Below are 18,639 nucleotides of genomic sequence, written 5' to 3' on the forward strand. Positions count from 1 at the left end.
GATCCTTCCAAAAAATGTAACAGAAGTTTCATATATCATGGAAGGTCCAAAGCAAGTAGCTCAATAGTTGCTTATACATCTTTTATATTGGCAAGTGATTTTACTTTTTTTTTTTTTTTTTTCGCGGTACTAGGGCCTCTCACTGTTGTGGCCTCTCCCGTTGCGGAGCACAGGCTCCGGGCGCGCAGGCTCAGCGGCCATGGCTCACGGGCCCAGCCGCTCCGCGGCATGTGGGATCTTCCCGGACTGGGGCATGAACTCGTGTCCCCTGCATCGGCAGGCGGACTCTCAACCACTGCGCCACCAGGGAAGCCCATGATTTTACTTTTGATATTCACTCATCTTCATTTCATCACTAACACAAGGATTAATCTAAGGTTATAAAACTAATTTTTCACGTAGTGTATCAGTTAGCTATTACTGCATAATAAACCACTCCCAAACTCAGTGTTTTAAAAGAACAATGATTTATTCTTGCTCTCATGTCTACAGGTTGGCTGGGGTGGCTTTGATGATCTCTGCTGGGCTCAGCTCATCTTGGCTGTAGGTTGGATCTGAGTCTGTTCCTTGGACCAGTGGGCTGCCTGTGGCTTGTGCTCATAGTGAACGGCAAATATAAGTGGACAAACCCAACTCCATAAATATATTTCAAGCCCCTTATGTAGCTCTTTTTCTAACATCTCATTAACCAAAGCAAGTTACATGGTCAGATCCAAACCAAGGGTTGGATAATGCTATGGTCTGAATGTTTGTGTCCCCTCAAAATTCATGCTTTGAAACCTAACCCCTAAAATGATGATATTAGGAGGCAAGGCCTTTGGGAGGTGATTAGGTCAGGAGGGCTCCACCCTTATGACTGGGATTAGTGCACTTTTAAAAGAGGCTCCAGAGAGATCCTTTGCCATGTGGCGACACAGTGAGAAGTCTGCAACAGGCTTCCACCACAACCTGACGGTGCTGGCACTCTGATCTTGGACTCCCAGCCTCCAGAACAGTGAGAAATAAATTTTTGTGGTTTATAAACTTCCCAGTCTTTGATATTTTGTAATAGCAGCCAGAAGACAGAGAAGTGTGCTCCACCAACCATGAGGCAAGTCACATGGCCAAGCCCAACGTCAGTGGGGTGAGGTAGTGCACTCCACCCAGAGTTAGGGGGTTAAGGGAGTGAATATTTGCAGCACAATAATCTCTTCTACTATGAGTACAAAAATTGAGGCACAGCATTCGGCAAAATAAATCATGGTGCTTATATTCGAATGATTTTCTTACTCCAAGAGAAAAAGGAGGAAACCAGTATTGAGGACCCATAGTTATCAAACATTCTGCTGAGAGTTTTCTCATGTGTTACCTCAATGAACGTTTTAACAACACCATGAGGAATATATTTTAACCCCATTTTACAGATGAGGTGATAAGCCACAGAGCTGGTGTGTGGAATATCAAAGAGTAGAGCCTAGTGTTTCCTGGCAGCCTTCAAATGCTGTGAATATTGGGTCACTTTTTTTTTTTTTTTTTTTTGTCATGGCAAATCAAGCACCTATTTCTTAGGGGAAAATACTGTCTTTACTCTGTTCCTATTTACCCCAGAAGCAAGAAGAGCTGTAAACTTTCTATGAGTGTAGCTGCCCATCACTCTTGACACTCAAATTGTTGACCCAAACCAGTTCTCTTGAATACTCGGAGTGTTGATGCAGATTGGCTGCTCAATACAAGGTTTTTGGGCTTCTGGGTTAGGGAGGCTGAATGCTCGGGTAACTGGAGTGTGGCTGGACCCTCTTGGCTGTCTTCCATGTCTTGCTGTCCTATGGGAATACGGTCTGGGGGTTGGGTGGGTAGAGAAGTCAGGAATTCTTGGTCCAGAAATGTTGCCTGAAGAGGATCTCAGAGGGTCTCCTAGTGTTGTTCTCCCAGCCAGCCCCATCTGAAATGCCCCACCAACCTAAGTGTTAGCTTGTTTGTTATGAATGTTTAGCAAACGTTATTGTGCCAGGCACATTAATGGTAGTGTAGACAGAGGTAAACTGAGGACGGAGATGACTGGATTTATCCCATGATCTGTGTTTTTGCAGGGGATTTTGATGCCCACTCAAGCTTGAGTATTACTGCATTAGCCTATCAGGCAGAGGAGGCTCTTGGCTTTTTCTCCTTCTCCTCCTTCTCCTTCTACTTCTTCTCCTTCTCCTTCTCCTTCTTCTTCTTCTTCTTCTTCTTCTTCTTCTTCTTCTCCTTTTCCTTCTCCTTCTCCTTCTTCTTCTTCTTCTCCTTTTCCTTCTCCTTCTCTTTCTCCTTCTTCTTCTTCTTCGTCTTCTTCCTCCTCCTCCTCCTCTTCCTCCCCCTCCTCCCCTTCTTCCCCTTCTTTCCCTTCTTCTCCTCCTTCTTCCTCTTCTTCTTTTTTTAAACTATAGTTGACTTGCAATATTGTGTTACTTTCAGGCGTACAGCTTCAGATCCTTTTCCATTATAGGTTATTACAAGATATTGAATATAGTTCCCTGTATTATACAGTAAATTCTTGTTCTTTATCGATTTTATATATAGTGGTGTGTATCTGTTAATCCCAAACTCCTAATTTATCCCTCCCCACTTTCCCCTTCAGGAGCCATAAATTTGTTTTCTATGTCTGTGAGTCTGTTTCTGTTTTTTAAGTAAGTTAATTTGTATCATTGTTTTAGGTTCCATATATAAGTAATACCTTATGATATTTGTCTTTCTGACTTCACTTAGTATGATAATCTCTAGGTCTGTCCGTGTTGCTGCTCTTGGCTTCTATTTATATTTTTACTCCCTCATTCATTTCAGCTTAGTGGTTGGTTCTTAGTCCCATTTGGGGATGGCAGGGGCCAGTGTCTGGGCAGACCAGCCTCAGAGGACCAACAACTGCCTCTGAGCCTGTGCAAGACTCTGGGAGAGTCGCTGCCTTGCTTGCCACTCAGCTATGTGGTCCCTGCAGAGGTGGGCAGGGGCTTTTCCACTGATGTCCAGGCTTCCCTCCAGGGTCTCACCCAGGGTTCTCAAACTTGGCACCACTGACATTTTGAGTTGGATAACTCTTTTGCTGTGGGGGGCTGTCCTGCTCACTGTAGAATGTTTAACAGCATCCCTGGCCGCTATCCCCTATATGCATGCCCTGCCCCCACCAAGTTGCAACAATGTCCCCTGAGGCACAAAATCACACTGCCCCTCCTCCCTGCTTTGAGAACTGCTAGTGTTACCTGAGTGACCACTTAGTGGAGGTGGCCCTGGGAAATTCTGTTCTCAGTAGAACAAGCAATGGAGAGGCGAGTGGTGTAACCGGAATGAACATGGGGTGTGGGGTAACCATGGCTTTGAATCTTGGCCCCTCCAATGACTACCCCTTCTTCACTCCCACTCTTCTCTAACCAAAAACAAAAACAAACAAAATAAAAACACACACACCCACAGACATTATTTCCGTAAATGACTTTTACTTCTTTATCATTTCTCTTGACAGTAATTCTTGGCAATGTGCATATAACATGAAGGCAAGCATACTTTCAGAAGTCATCAAAGATATGGTCCTATTGGCCTCATTTTCTCAAACCATTAAAATATTTTCATTTATAAAAATTAATCTAAATATAAATATTGACACTGAAGATCAAAGTCACTTGATGACAAAATAATTCATCTGGAACTATAACATATGCTTATGGATTTTAATAGTAAATTAAATCTTTGCACTTATTTGGCACAAGGAAACCTTTATAAAAATTCAAATGCCATAGAGCAGGCTTCTTCCTCTTTTTGTTTTTTTGCAAGGCTTACACAGTACACATTTTTGTCAAAGAAAACTGAGTATTTTAACACTGTAACACAACAATAGTTGCTTTTCATGCCTCTTAAAGAAAACGCTCTATTTGGAACTCAGATCTTTTTGTTGTGTTTTTAAATTTTGTATTTGTTTGCTTTTAGTAACACCAACAGAACAAAAAGCCAAAGATTTACTTTATTTCAAAGGAGTCATTTCTGTTGGATAACACATACACAGCATCAGCAAGGAGTATTACCAGAAGATAGGTAGACCCCCATCAGGAATGGATCATAACACACATTTCAGCCGCAAGTCAGGTCTGGAAATGTGCACAGCAGCAAAAGATAGTAGAAGTGGAAAACAACACAGAATGAGGCTTTGTCAGGCATTCGAGTTATAATTAGCTTAAAGGTCTGACTTTGGCAAATTAATCACTCTGGCCCTCAGTCTCCAAATCTGAAAAGTGGGGATACCTACTGAATAGGGTTGCTATTAGGATTAAAATGAGAATAACATTGCCTCCTTCAGAGCAGTCACTTAATATACGTCAGTCATGCTATTCCCTTGCCTCCCATGTTTTGCCTTCTTCCTCAGATTCAGAATTTATCAGGAGCAAATTTTTTAAAAGTTGCTAATGCTTAATTAATTGAGTGAAATTCCAGTTCCATTTGCTTTTATAAATACACTGTAAATAGTCATGCATGTGCTACCACACACGTGGAGTTAGTGTCAGCTCTTGCGTCTGTTGAATTCAATTTGTCCTTGCTTTATTCAGACATGCAAGTTTTCTCAGGTCTTAACCATTTTTATCTTTAAGGTCATTTTACTACTTCTGCTGAATATTTATTGGGAAATACATTTTGGAGGACGGCGTTTCCTTGTGTGGCTATATCCTGCAATAATCCAGTTACCTAAACCTCATTTAGATGCAGTCAGTGCTAAACCACACCTTATTGATTCTAGACAGAGTGCTAAAGTTAAGCCAGTGGTGGGCTTTTGCAAGCCTCTCCCCCCTTCAGAGCGAGGAAACTCTCAGCGAGTCCAAGGAAGAACCCTGAATTCTCGATGAGACATTGTTTCAGATAGATGTGGGCCAGCATGGGTGAGTCAGAGCTTTCGGTCCTGTGGCTTGTGACTGCAAAGCAATGGGAGGAACTGGTGGTGTGGTGGGCTAGGAGCCAGCAGGAAGGAGGTGGCTGGAGGGACACCTTGAGAGTTGAGGGCTCCCCAAGTTAGACAGCCCCTAGTGCTCACTACAGGGGTTTTCACTTTTCTCCTTAGCATTTGTAGGACAAAGATGCTTGTGAGAGATTAATAAGAACTGATGAGTTAAATGTTAATACCCTTCACTCCACTATCCCCCGACCCCAACAATATATTTTGGGATAAATTGTTGACATGTAATACTAGTTGATTCAAAGGGATTAAAAAAGGAAAAAAAAAAAGGTCTTAAAGACAACACGCAGTAGCAAAGCGAACAGGGAAAAGATGCATCTTTTGAACTGGAGCTCTACTGTTGGAAGCCAGCGTCTTGGTTTTCTGTCTTGGATTCTCCTGGGAGCCTAAGGCAGAGAGTAGGCAAGACCTTGATGCTGAAGTCTGGGTCTGCTTTCTGGCTGAGGTATCAGGACAGCCCTGTGCAGGGGTGCACTGTGGCCTCCCCACGCCCTCTCCTCAGGTGGAAATCCGTACAGTATTCGATGGCTGTTGGGTCAAGGCACTGTCGTGTACGGCCGGAGGCAGTGGGTCACTGGCAGTGGAGTTCCATGGTGCTAATACCTCACAGCAGACTCCAGGGTGGGCTCCTGAGGGGAGAAAATGAGCAGATGCAATCAGCCACTTGGTGAAAGTGAGGAGAGGCCATTAACAACAACGTCTGCTGCTTTTTTTATGTTGTAAAAGGTATTCATGCCCATTGACCGGTGAAATATTTCACAGTATTCAAAAAGTGATGCATTTCTTACATGTACTTCTTAATCCATCTGAAATTCATTTTGGTGTATGGAATAAGGCAAATTGATTCCCTTCCCACTGCATCCCGTTGGCTAATTTCCCAAGCAGAGTTTTTTAAAAAAATAATCTATACCTCCTCTACTGGTTCCTAATGCTTAAAAAGTCATATAACACATTTTCATATGTGCCTGTATCTATTTCTGAGCTTTCTATTCCATTTCATTAATCATCAGTTTCTGTACAACTTTTAATTGGTTTTAAAATCTGGCAGGAAAATCACTTTAATTTTGCAAAATGCTCTTGTCTATTCTTTCTGATTTATTCTTACATGAACTTTAGTTCCAAGAAAATCCCACTGAGAATTTTATGAGAATTGCATTAAACTATAAATTAATTTGGAAAGAAATGAACTGTTGGTCGGATTTATTAATCAGTTTCTCAATATTAAAGGTATTGGTGGATTCCTGTAAAATTTACCTGGTAATTTATTATGTAATGTACTGCTGCATTTAGTTTGCTAATTTTTATTTAGCATGCCTCATCTCTCTGAAGAAGTACTATTGGTTTGTGGTTTGTATGCGTCTGTTTGTGCCTGTGTGTGTAAGATGTGTACATACTTACCAGCCCTGTCAGCCCTTTAGCTGTTGGGGTTTTAACAGTTTTACAACTTGAATCTTTTAGTTTTGAAATTTTTTAATCCTCTGGAATATTTCATATTGCATGAGAATTAGCTCATAAAAATTAATCAGCAAAACCTTTTGGCCAGAGAAGCTTTTTTGAAGTTTTAATAAATTTTAAAATTTTATTTAAGTCAGTTTTTACTGATATTCTGATTTGATTCTGATTTTAATAGAACTAAGACTTTAAAATTTATTAGCATAGATTTACATCACATTGTATATTTAAATAAAAAATTCACATCTCTTATTTTTTTATTTCTTGGGTTTTTTTTCTTGAATTGGCTAACAAAAATTTCTCTATTTTTCCAAAGAATAAGCTCTTGGATTTATGATCATTTCTATAGCTTTTTGGTTTTAATTGGTTTATGCATTTATCTTTGATGTCTGAAATTCAAAGTCTAGTTCACTTGTTTTGCTTCTTCCTTCTTTAATAATGAAGAAAAGATTTAATACTGTGAATTTGACTCAGTGTGGTTCTGTATGTATCCCATTTGTTCTGATATATGTAATGTCTTCATTTTGTAATGCTCTGTGGATTAGCTTTTTTCTTTAATCCAGTAGTTATTTGGAAATATGTGTGAGATGTGCACGTTGTGTGTGTGTATGTGTATACTTGTGTATGTGGGTGCACATGCTTTAAAACTTCTGAGTAGGGTTTCTGACTATTTTAACTTTTGTTCTAATTTTCTAGATTTGCTTTATCCAATATCGTAGACACTAGCCACAAGTGGCTGTTTACATTTAGATTAATTTTTTAAAAATTTATTTATATTTTATTTTTGGCTGCATTGGGTCTTCGTTGCTGCGCGCAGGCTTTCTCTAATTGTGGCGAGCAGGGGCTACTCTTTGTTGGGATGCACAGCCTTCTTATTGCGGTGGCTTCTCTTATTGTGGAGCACGGGCTCTAGGCACGTGGGCTTCAGTAGTTTTGGTACACGGCTCAGTAGTTGTGGCTCGTGGGCTCTAGAGCGCAGGCTCAGTAGTTGTGGCTCACGGGCTTAGTTGCTCCGCAGCATGTGGGATCTTCCCAGACTCGGGCTCGAACCCGTGTCCCCTGCATTGGCAGGCAGATTCTTAACCTCTGCGCTACCAGGGAAGCCCTAGATTAATTAAAATTAAATAAAATTTAAAAATCAGTTCCTCCAAGGCAGTAGCCACATTTCAAAAGCTCAGTAGCCACTTCTGGCTGGTGGCTACCATATTGGGCACTGCAGGTATAGAACATTTCCATTATTTCATAAGGTGGATTCTTTACCAGTGGACCATCAGGGAAGTCCCTCTTAATTAAAGCTTAATAATTACACTATTCAAATTATCTAATTTGTATTTATTTCTGGTGTACCGGGCTTCCAAGGGCTGATAAGGGAATTTTAAAGTCATCAACCATGGCACATTAGATTGCATTGCTCTATTGTTTTGCCAATTCAAGAAAGTCTCATGATTTACTTACTTTATTTTATCAGTATCTAAAACATCCTCCCTCCCTGTTTCTACTGTGTGCTTCTTGCCTTGAATTCTACTTTGTTTGAAAGTAGTATTCTTGCCTTTTCTTTTTTGTTTGCATTTATTTAGCATAGAATGTTGTCTATTCTTGCATTTTTAACCTCTCAGTGCTATTTAAAGTTAATTTATTTAAGAAATAATTTATTGAGGTGAAGTTTACAAAACATAAAATTAACCATTTAAAAATGACCAATTCAGTGGCGTTTAGTACATTCACAATGTTGCGCAACCACCACCTCTATCAAGTTTCAAAACATACCATCACTCTAAAGTAAAACCTCTTACCCATTAAGCATTTCTTCCTATTCTCCCTCCCCAGAGTCCCTGGCAACCACTGATCTATGTTCTACATCTACGGAAGGTAATTTATTTATTATTTTATTTTATTTTTTAAGAGAGGGGTATCTGGAGCTTTATCCTTTAAAATTTTTTTATTTTTAAAATTTTTGTTGACGTATAGTTGATTTACAATGTTGTGTTAGTTTCAGGTGTACAGCAAAGTGATTCAGATACATACACACACACACACACACACACACACACACACACACACACACACATATTCTTTTTCAGATTCTTTTCCCTTATAGGTTGTTAACAAAATATTGAGTATAGTTCCCTGTGCTATATAGTACGTCTTTGTTGGTTATCTATTTTATATATATTAGTTAATCCCAAACTCCTAATTTATCCCTCCCCCCCACCCTCCACTTTCCCTTAAGGTAATTTATTTTTAACTATCTTATTTATAACAGACTCCTTCCCTGGCCCTAGTGGTCTGCCCTTTCAGTGTGATAATGCTTCTTTTTAGCTCTTTGAAGTAACAGCCAGGAGCCAGGTAATTGGACTTTGAAAGGTCAGGGGTAACGGCTGGCCAATGAAGCAAAGGCAGTGGGCAGCACTGTTGCCATATGGTACCTAAGAGATGCAGTAACTTGTAATTCAAAAGGGCATGCCCACCATTATGCCATTATCTGGTGCTTCTGTGCTCGTGACACAAGGACATGAGGGGGAGGAATGGGAAGGGAGTGACAGGTGATGCATAAAAGGCAACAGAATAAGTTTTGCCTTTCGTTGCTTCAATCTTGTCACCCAGCCATTGTCTGCCCCCTCTGCATAACTGGTATCACTGAGGCAGTTTAGCTGGGTCTTCACCTCCCATATAAGCAGCATCAAGCATTTGCAAAATTCTGAAGCATATGTTGGTGTTAGGGTAATAATCCCTTAGCCCTCTTATATGATCTCCAGGTTTATGCAAATTATCCACTGTCCCTTCCTTTGCCGCATTTTTGGACAGCTGCTGACATTTTTTCTGAAACACAAGTAATTAATGGCTTAGAAGAAATTTAAGGAAGAGTGAATATGAATCAAAAACAGAATGAAAACTCTTATACCTCAATCAGACCTTATATTTCTGTCTACATATTTTTATTTCTCTTATATTAAATCTGGTTCATACAAGGAGCTGGAGATATAATTGACAGGATGTATCCACATACCCAAGAGGTTAGCAATATAAGGACCCCCACCACCCAACCAACAGACCATGAGACATGCAGGAAGGATGCTTCTTGGGGCTCTGACTGGGGACCTACAGAAAGCAGGGCTACAGAATGGAGGTGCCATCAACAGTGACAGTAATTGGCATTAAGATAGAGATGACTTACTATCAAATCCTTGGTAGTGCTTTTCCTTTCTTTAGTCCTGTTTGTTGAGTCTTGGAGAATGAAGTTGCGGTTAAATGTTTTAATGGTGGTCGCTGAAGATGCCTCAATTTTTTCAGCTAAAAGGAAACACATAGGAATAAGTATTATCCAGAAGCTGGACTGATGGTCAAGGAAGAAAGACCAGGTGTCCAGATTACCCAGATTTTTGTTCTAGACTGGCATCTCATTCTGGTCCATAGGTCTGACTGTGGAAACTTTTTGTTCTGTTTATTTATTTATTTATTTATTTATTTATTGGTGGACCAAATAAATCAAGGCATCATTGGTGGCTTTCTAGGCAAAGGTAGCTTGGAGATAATCCAATACAGTCTACAAACTCTTATTTGCAATTCTGAAATATAAAAGGCTCTAAAAACAGCAAATCTTTACAACTTTGGAGTCAAAATTGCCTGATGGCAAAACCTGACTTAAACTAATAAGTGGCCATTTCAAGTCCTTGTCCCTCTCATGGAGCATGAACGTTGTCACGCTTTGCTGCAGGGATATTAATGTGTTTATCAGACACTACTCCAGACACCATGGGAGCGGGCTGTCATGAAATACACAGTACATGTACCATATTACCTTTCTAAAGTCCAAATAATTCTGAAACATATATTGACCCAAGGGTTTCAAGTAAGGGATAGTGGATCTGTAATATATTTTAACTGTTTAGGGCTCTGGGGAATACAAAGTAGGCACTGAGTAAACATTTGTTGAACAATGAATGGTGGAACCAGGACTCAAACATGTATCTTCTGACTTTCTACTCTTCTAATTTGCAGGTCTAAATTTCTAGTTTGGCATCATCATTCTGTGGCTTCTGAATCTAGGGAAATTGTTGAAAATGTCCAGTAGATAAGGGTGATAGGATTGGCATTGCTGGAATCCCTCTAGGTTGGGCTCTTTGTTAGATGCTTTTGGTGTCCTTCCCACATCTCCCTGACAGTCACCATTCCAGCCCACTGTGACAGCATCCTACTACAGGCATCACCAGTCTCTCTTGGCCCATGAATGATGGGGTGGGTCAGAAGTACCAGGGAGTTAATGCCCCCACCAGAAATAACCTTCAAGCAAAGACGACAGTTAAAATATCTCATCTTCCTATTCTTTGAGATGGAAACTCTGAGGTGCGGTTGATACCGTCTCCCAGAAGTCCTCAGCAGGGGTTAGCCTCATTTGCCCAAAGCAGCAAACTACTAATTAAAGTACATTATATTGGCTTAATTTCCTTCCCTGAATCTTTTCTTTCTTCCCTTATCAGTGTTTCTTGGAATTACCTCCCAAATCACATCTTTGTCCCAGGGTCTGCCTCTTGGAGGAATTCAAGTCAAGATAGACTCTCCACAAGGGCAATTCTGGGTGAGAACACCCCATTAGATCTGGTCCTCAAACTCAGATCTCTGAGTTACTCTGAGTGAGTGAGTCAGGCTTAATGCTTTGGTGGCTCTGTGGTTTGATTTAAGCATACCTTTCACCGGTGGAGCAGGGAGTTTCCTCCTCTGCTGCCTTGATGTGTCTATGGTTTGTACCTATAAACAGAACACAGGAATCAGTACACCTTCGCAAAGCCGGAGATGTTTTATCTTCTACATTTTCCAGGTCGTGCAATATTCCAGCAGAGGGAGTGAGGGACAAACGCACCTGGTTCCTTTGCTTCTGATCTCGTTTTCTTGTGAGGCGCCCACAGGGTGCTATGTTTAATCCTGCAATGGTCAGGGCTGAAATCCGGCTCTCAATATCAGAAATCTTAATGCAACAGAAAGGCAGAATCAGTAGGGAGAAAGCCCAGGAGGGGGAGAATCTTTGTTAAAAGTATTATGACTCTATAAAGAACAAATCTGCTTTGATATATGCTCATTCATTCATTCACTCATTCAGCTTCCACCAAGCACTTCTCTATTTAGTACTGTAGTGAGAAAATAAACCACAGGCCTTTCTTTGTAAATTTAATTTTCCAGTTGTTAGCTCTAGAGTATGTCACCCCTGTCAGAGGTCCCCTAGGGATAAACGGAAGCCCAGGGCACGATGGGCATGATGGCCTGGGGCCATCTGGCTCAGCATAGGGGTGGGGGTGGGAGTGAGGGAAGGCTTCCCAGGGAGACAACACGATGTGAGCTTTGAAAAGCAAGTATGATTTAGAGGTCCTGCTTCCTTCTTCCGTGACTCCCTGAATCCAAAACCACAGCACCAGGTCTTAGGAGGGAAGCCCAGCAGCCCCTGGTTCAAGTCCATTTCCTCTATTAAGAGGCCAAGTGGCCTTGAGAAACTCCCTCCTCTCTCTGGGCATCAGTTTCCTTTACTATAACATCAGTAGGTCAGAAGGAACTCATATTTTTTTCCAACAATGTCTTAAGGTAGATATAGAGAACAAGAGCCCACTCAGCACCCGGAAAGAACCCCGGTCCATCCATGTCCCCAGGGGTGAAGAAAACACGGTCCCTCCTCTTAGGAAAGGGCATTACTATGTGCCGTTGCCATGCTGAGTGCTTTAAACACATGAACTCACTCATGCTTCATTCATAATCCTGTGACATGGGTACCATTCTCTTGGTTTTACAGATGAGGAAACTGTGGCTTAGAGGGATGAGTGACACACCCAACATCTCACAGCAGAGCTCAGCATTAATGCTACTGCTCATGATCTTGCCACGTTGCCCCCTTCTCAGAGGCCTTGCCAAGGCCTGGCATGGGGGACACTGGAGGAGGCTGGCAGAGTCGAGGGAGGAGGCTGGGATCACAGCCATCCTGCTGAGATGGCACAGCCTGAGTGTTGCTGGGGAATCAGACAGGAAACCTGAAAGTGGGCCCTGCTGCCAATGTGTGTGCCTCCGCCCTGACGTCTCCATTGCCTCCCCTGTCCCTAAGCTATTTTGTGCTGCACAGGACGAATTCTGATTCTGCTGCCATTTACTGAGGGCTTCTTTGGACAAAGCCCATTGGGATAGCTGCTATAGGAAGTGCAGAGAGAAGGTCTGAAAGGTCAGCAAATATGGGAGATGCTTCCCCTATCCCGGAGGAGCGGCAATCTTACTCAGATAAGGAGGAGGAGGCAGATAAAGGCCAAGACTGTGGCAGCTGGTGAAAGAATCCAAGCTGCCCAGCAGCCAGCCCCCAGAAGGGGCCACTGTGCAGCCCCTGTCCCTTCCTAGCCCTCAGATGCCTTCCTATTCTCACTCCTCAAATTTCACACTGAGAACGGCGTTCCTTTGGTTTATAGACCAATAAATTGCATAAACTTTTATCAGTCATTTGCAACTGATGTGGGTTAGATGCCCACATTCTTTCCTGGAAGCAGTTTTGATGGAGGGCTTTGCTCAGAGGGCCCTGGGAGACAGGTCAGTGGGAGAGCAAGTTGCTGACCTCCTGATTTGCTGACTGCTAGGCTCTAGAATAAGAAGGGTTAATTTTTCCAGTTTTAGTCCACAGGGCAAAGGATGCAGAAAGAGGAAAGGAGACTGCTGAGGGCTGATTTTGCCTACATTTTGTTTATCTGTCTCTCTATCTATCCATCCATCCATCTATCACGTTGTATCTGTGTTCCCTTAATTCCTAAGACTGCATATCCAGTGACCCTTACACTTGCTAGAAGGGGATGACCAATTCTGCTCTGGGTTTCCTGGGAGCCAAAGCAAAAAGATCATTTTACGACTCTGTGTCCACAAGATAAAGACCAAGTACTCAGAAGAATAGCTTTTCTTGATATTTAGAGTTAAGAGAGACCTTCCCCAGGAATGCCCACAGAGATGACCCTTCAGGACGCAGTGGACAGCATCCTTAGCACGCTGCCCGTGCATCATCCTGCAGTTGGCTTCAGCACCGGGCAATCCTGTCAGATTAGGTCAGATTCTAGGGTTGCTTTCACATTGGAGTCCCAAAGGTTAACTCCAAGGTGAAAGCAACCCTAGAATCTGACCTAATCTAAGAACACAATTCAGCACATCTACCCTCCAGTGGGACCCTCCTACCATCCTGCAGGATACCCTCTGTGACATCTTCTGTGAGTCTCTGCTTTGGACAAGAACAGATAACAAGGAATTAATCTTCCTTCTCTGGCAGCAACTGTAGGACAAGGAGAGTCTCCACGCTAATAAAGGTTCCCACATTGAAATGAGCCATAAAGATGATGGCAAGGTTGACAACCTCCCATGCAAAGTAAGGACTCTTATGCAAGTGGATATATACCTGAGGGCAGGACAAGCACATTTTTCAGGAAACCACACAGCACAGACTGGTGAAGAATTTGGGCTCTGAGGCCAGAAAGACTTAGGTTTAAAATCCTGGCTTCATCACTTTTTAGCTATTTGACTTCGGTTTAACCATTCTGAGCCTCCTTTTCTCCAGATATAAAAAGGGAAGAATAACGATAGCCACCTCATGGGGATGCTGAAAGGATTAAATACAATAATGAGTTCAAGGGTTAAGCCCAACTCCTGGCCCACAGTAAGACTCACTGAATATTAGGTATTATTAATGACATTATTATAATATTTAACAACGAATGATAAATTAATAGGCACATTCAAACACATGGAAAATGGACATTTTGGACTCCAGGATTTTCTGCCATAAAACATGGCTCCAATAATTTCAGCCTAGAAAAATTTGGAAACATGAATAACTAATTATCCAATAAAACCCTCCCAAACACCCATAAACAATATTACTTCCTGCTAAACCATTCAAGAAGTATTTGCTGCAAAATATACCCCCAGAAAACAAATGATTTGATTCTATTTCATATAACATTAACTATAAATTGATTAAATGTTGAGTGGCATTTGTGGGAAATGATTTTTGAGGAGAGTTGCTCTTCAGCTATGCTTGCTGGTAATAAACAGTCAACAGGGCCATCTGTGATGAGACCATTCCTGGGCCATTCCTAGCACAGAACTGGTTCCCTCCCATTCTCAAGAGTGCTGAATGATATGAGCAGCTGTTGTGATCTTTGATTCTTTAAGATAAAAATATTTATTTAAAAAATAATTATCAGACTTCCCTGGTGGTGCAGTGGTTAGGAATTTGCCTGCCAATGCAGGGGACCCAGGTTCAAGCCCTGGTCCGGGAAGATCCCACATGCCGCGGAGCAACTAAGCCTGTGTGCCACAACTACTGAGCCTGTGCTCTAGAGCCCACGAGCCACAACTACTGAGCCTGTGCACCACAACTACTGAAGCCCACGTGCCTAGAGCCCATACTCCGTGACAAGAGAAGCCACCTCAATGAGAAGCCCACGTACCGCAACAAAGAGTAGCTCCTCGCTGCAACTAGAGGAAGCCCGCGCATAGCAACAAAGGCCCAACACAGCCAAAAATAAATAAATAAACTTATAAAAAAAATTATCTCCCAAAACTGTCATCTTCTCTATCCAGAGATGGTTTCAATTGATCCCCATTCTCCAGAGGATGCAGTTTTAAGATGCAGGGTCTACAGAAATAGCAGTGAACCAGGGGTCTACACTGAGCTTATGCTGCAGAGACCAGCATTTCTCGTGGGTCCCTGAGTATGTATATGTCCATGGACCCCAGTTTGAGAATCAGTTACTTAGTCCACAGTCCATTTTGATCCAGAGTCAGAGGCCAAGAGAATATCCATGAAAACTGCAAACAAGCATCTTCAGAAAGTTATAGATAATATAGTAATTAGTTCTAAAACAGCCATATCTAAATCATGAAAAATATTGGTCTAAGAAATCTACACTTCGTTTTTCATTTATTTATTCATCTCATTTTTATTGAGGCCCAAACCTGTGTGAGGTGTTATGCTAGGCACTGGAGTTACTGTGTTAAGCTAGATAGCTAGAGTCCTGTCCTCAAGGAGCTTTTAGTCTATCGTGGGGAAACCTGGCATTAAATAGGTAATCAACAGTGTGATGGGACTTCCCTGGTGGCGCAGGGGATAAGACTCCGCGCTCCCAATGCAGGGGGCCGGGGTTCGATCCCTGGTCGGGGAACTAGATCCCACATGCATGCCGCAGCTGAGAGTTCGCATGCCATAACTAAGGAGCCCACCTGCGGCAAGTAAGACGTGGCACAACCAAATAAATATTTTTTAAAAAAACAGTGTGATAAAGGTTAGGGAAGGGTGGTCTTGGGATGGAATGGGAACCTCTATAGCAAGGGTCAGAGAATTTGTCAAAGAGGAAAATGGCATAGGTTTTAAAGAGATATATTATCAAGGTCATAATTTGGGGAGAGGAAGCCTGCACTTTAAAAAAGGAGGCTTTGGTGGAATCCACCTGGAAGGACCATGCCCATGAAAAGTCTGCTAGAGGTAGCAGGAACTGATAGATATAAAGGCTTTGAAATGATTCTTTTGTAAGATGGGGTGCCCTTTCCTTTTGCCCGGTAGTTCTCCATCTAGGCAGAGAGGAGAGTTCTTACCTGGATCTCAGCATGGTGGACCCGGGCTGCTGCCGTGGCTACTTGGTCCTCCAGATCTGCCAGTTCAGTCTCATCAGTGCCACTGTGGATGCAGCGGGCAGCATCCTCTAGCTCACTCAGCTGGCCTTCAAGTCCATACACGGTACCTGCCGCCAGGTACACCTATAGAGGAGGCATGGCCTTTGAGCTCAGGTCTGTGGACCCAGGACTGGTGGGGCCCCTTCAGGGGATGCCATAATTCAGGGGAGTGAGAGAGAACTAGACTCAACATTGGGAGAGACAGGGAGCCCCCCATTTATAAACATTCTTCACACCTAAGTGGTGGTAGCATAAGGTCTTGCCACCCCCTCACTGTCAACCACATCTCCTCTTCCCCCAACCTTTCCTGCAAAAAAAAAGCAGTATGTAAATTTTAAAAATATGATAAAATAGTACAAGAATACATGACATCAGCTACATAAATTGTGAATTTGTCCAGGGACTATAACAACCACAATTATCAAGATAGAGGATACAAAGAGAAAAACTCATGATGTAGTTTTGCCAGTAAAAATTTTGGTTGGCATTAGTAATTTGGAAAAATTCAGAAAGCATGAAAGAGGTGAAATTAATTTAAAACGATTACAAATTTTGCGTGAATTATCTCTGATTAAGTACCGTGAAGTTGCTTGAATCAGGTTAAGGGAATGAAAATGAACCTGAAGTGTGTAGTAGGAAAATACCTTCTTTTTTAGAAAATAGTGTGATGTTGAGAAGCATATAAAATCTATGATCAATTAAGACAGTTTTTTGAGAGCTCCTGAAGATTAAAGAGAAAATAAGATAAAGGAAGTAATTTGAGGGAAAATTAAAGGAAGTTACTTTGGCTTACGAGTTTATAAGGTGATTCTCATAAAAGTGGGCAAACAGAAAGTAAAATCGTTGGAATAATTCAGGCTGAGGACAGGGTGAGTGAAACAAATGCTCCTTCAGCCTAATTAATAACATGATGAAACAGTGGACAACACAAGGAACTAAATGTATCTAGAGAAGGTAATTACTTAAACAGGTTCATGAGGTTTAATCAATGTATATAAAGCTCTAAACATGTAATCACAGCCATTTAGAGTTGACTTGAATGATGTGCACGGTCACTCCTTTAACAGTTCCTTTAACTTGAGTTAAAAATATAACAGAGTTAGGCAAGCCAAGAGCAGTGCACACAGATGATGCATGGTCATTTGCACTGAGCAATGCTGAGTGTTGGTGAGGAGGGCAAAGAATCCTGAGATGCTCCAACTCAGTCAATTCCTTGGCATGATTCATGCATCTGCCTGAAAACTGGCAATTTTACCAAACATTTCAGAGTGGAGCAAAGGCAGGTGCAGGTTTGATGAGAGCAAATTTGACTGTGCATCACCAGGCACAATTAGCTGTGGGAGCTTCCAGCAGTGACTGACATAGCGGACATCAAGTTGGGTGATTCATCGGTCATACAGGGGTCATGAGTCAAATGTCTGCTGGTAACTAACTGCCTTATTTCACTTTGCCCTTAGCTTTATATTTCTTTGTCATATGCAAGCATCAGAGAACTTCTGTTTCTAAAAGATCTTCACAGTTTAATATAGCCATTTATTCCTTATCTGCAAAACAAGAAACACTTTATTGTTTGTCACATGAAGGAAATGATGAATATTTCAAAGCCATTTGAGTGGAGAAATCATTAAAAATTTGTCTCCCGAAAGTTGTGAGGTTGAAAAACTTATCTTCAGAGGGGAAGAAAAATTGAAGAGAGAGAGAGAGGAAAATAGAATAAGAGGAGAAGAGGAGGAGGAGGTGGGAAAGGAAAGGGAGGAGGGGGAGGAGGAGGAAGAGGAGAGGAGAGGAGAGAGGAGGAAGAGATCAGAGCGATGGCCACCACAGTCTGAGTTTGGGTATTACACTTTTGGTACCCACACCAAAAAAAGGGAAATTCATTTTGATAAGATAATTAAAAACATAAACTTATAGCTTTGCACAATGAAACTAAATTTGGAATTTAAATGAAATGAATGACTTAAGCGTGGCAATGGTTAAACATGACCTGACATATCTTTGGTCTCAGGACCTTGATATTTCCAGAAACATGCAACACTCAGCATTGTCATACCCTATGGTTGTATGAACTTAATAGCACCTTGTTGTTTTGTCACCGGCATGGTCATCCACTAACGTTCCTTACTTTCTCTGCCAAGACAAAGCAATATGAAATCGCTCCAAGTTCTCAGCAAGGCCAGAATGTTCATCTTTTGCTTTGTGTTCCCTAAAAGCCTGCTTTCCTGGCACTAGGGGGATAGGGAGGTTCAGTGGTTTGGCACTGACACCTGCTCAACAGGAACTTACAAGCAAGGTCATGGCACCTAAAGGATTAGAGGATGATGACAATGGTGATGGTGGTGATGATGATCATGACAGGTATTTACTGAGCCAGAGGGCTGGTGCCAGATTTTATGCCTTTATCCACCCTGCCCTACGATGCTGTGATACTTAATCTCGACTGGAATATTTCGACGATTTATATTTCAAACGTTGGCATAAAGGTGCTAGAGTTACTGTGGTTATAGATGGCCATAATATTGGCTCTGTGGCTGGGCTGAAATAACACAAATTAACATGCCATATAA

At 41.9% G+C, this 18,639-nt stretch overlaps 1 protein-coding gene and 1 long non-coding RNA gene across 4 annotated transcripts in view; one reads left to right on the forward strand and one right to left on the reverse strand.

The window, feature by feature from the left end:
* LOC132432215 (uncharacterized) overlaps window positions 1-18,639 on the forward strand; it is a 266,402-nt gene that overhangs the window by 119,171 nt on the left and 128,592 nt on the right. The window lies entirely within an intron of this gene.
* The window catches only part of MYRIP (myosin VIIA and Rab interacting protein), a 217,716-nt gene continuing 202,195 nt past the window's right edge, over window positions 3,119-18,639 (reverse strand). For both annotated transcript variants that reach the window (XM_060022307.1, XM_060022306.1), the window contains 5 exons: window positions 15,998-16,159; window positions 11,259-11,363; window positions 11,086-11,146; window positions 9,576-9,691; window positions 3,119-5,577 (listed from right to left, as the gene is read on the reverse strand). In XM_060022307.1, coding sequence (XP_059878290.1) covers window positions 5,545-5,577; window positions 9,576-9,691; window positions 11,086-11,146; window positions 11,259-11,363; window positions 15,998-16,159 — 477 coding nt within the window. In that variant the 3' untranslated portion in view covers window positions 3,119-5,544. The remainder of the gene's footprint in view (window positions 5,578-9,575; window positions 9,692-11,085; window positions 11,147-11,258; window positions 11,364-15,997; window positions 16,160-18,639) is intronic.

Source organism: Delphinus delphis, chromosome 10 (assembly GCF_949987515.2).
Source record: "Delphinus delphis chromosome 10, mDelDel1.2, whole genome shotgun sequence".
NCBI classification, from domain to species: Eukaryota; Metazoa; Chordata; class Mammalia; order Artiodactyla; family Delphinidae; genus Delphinus; species Delphinus delphis.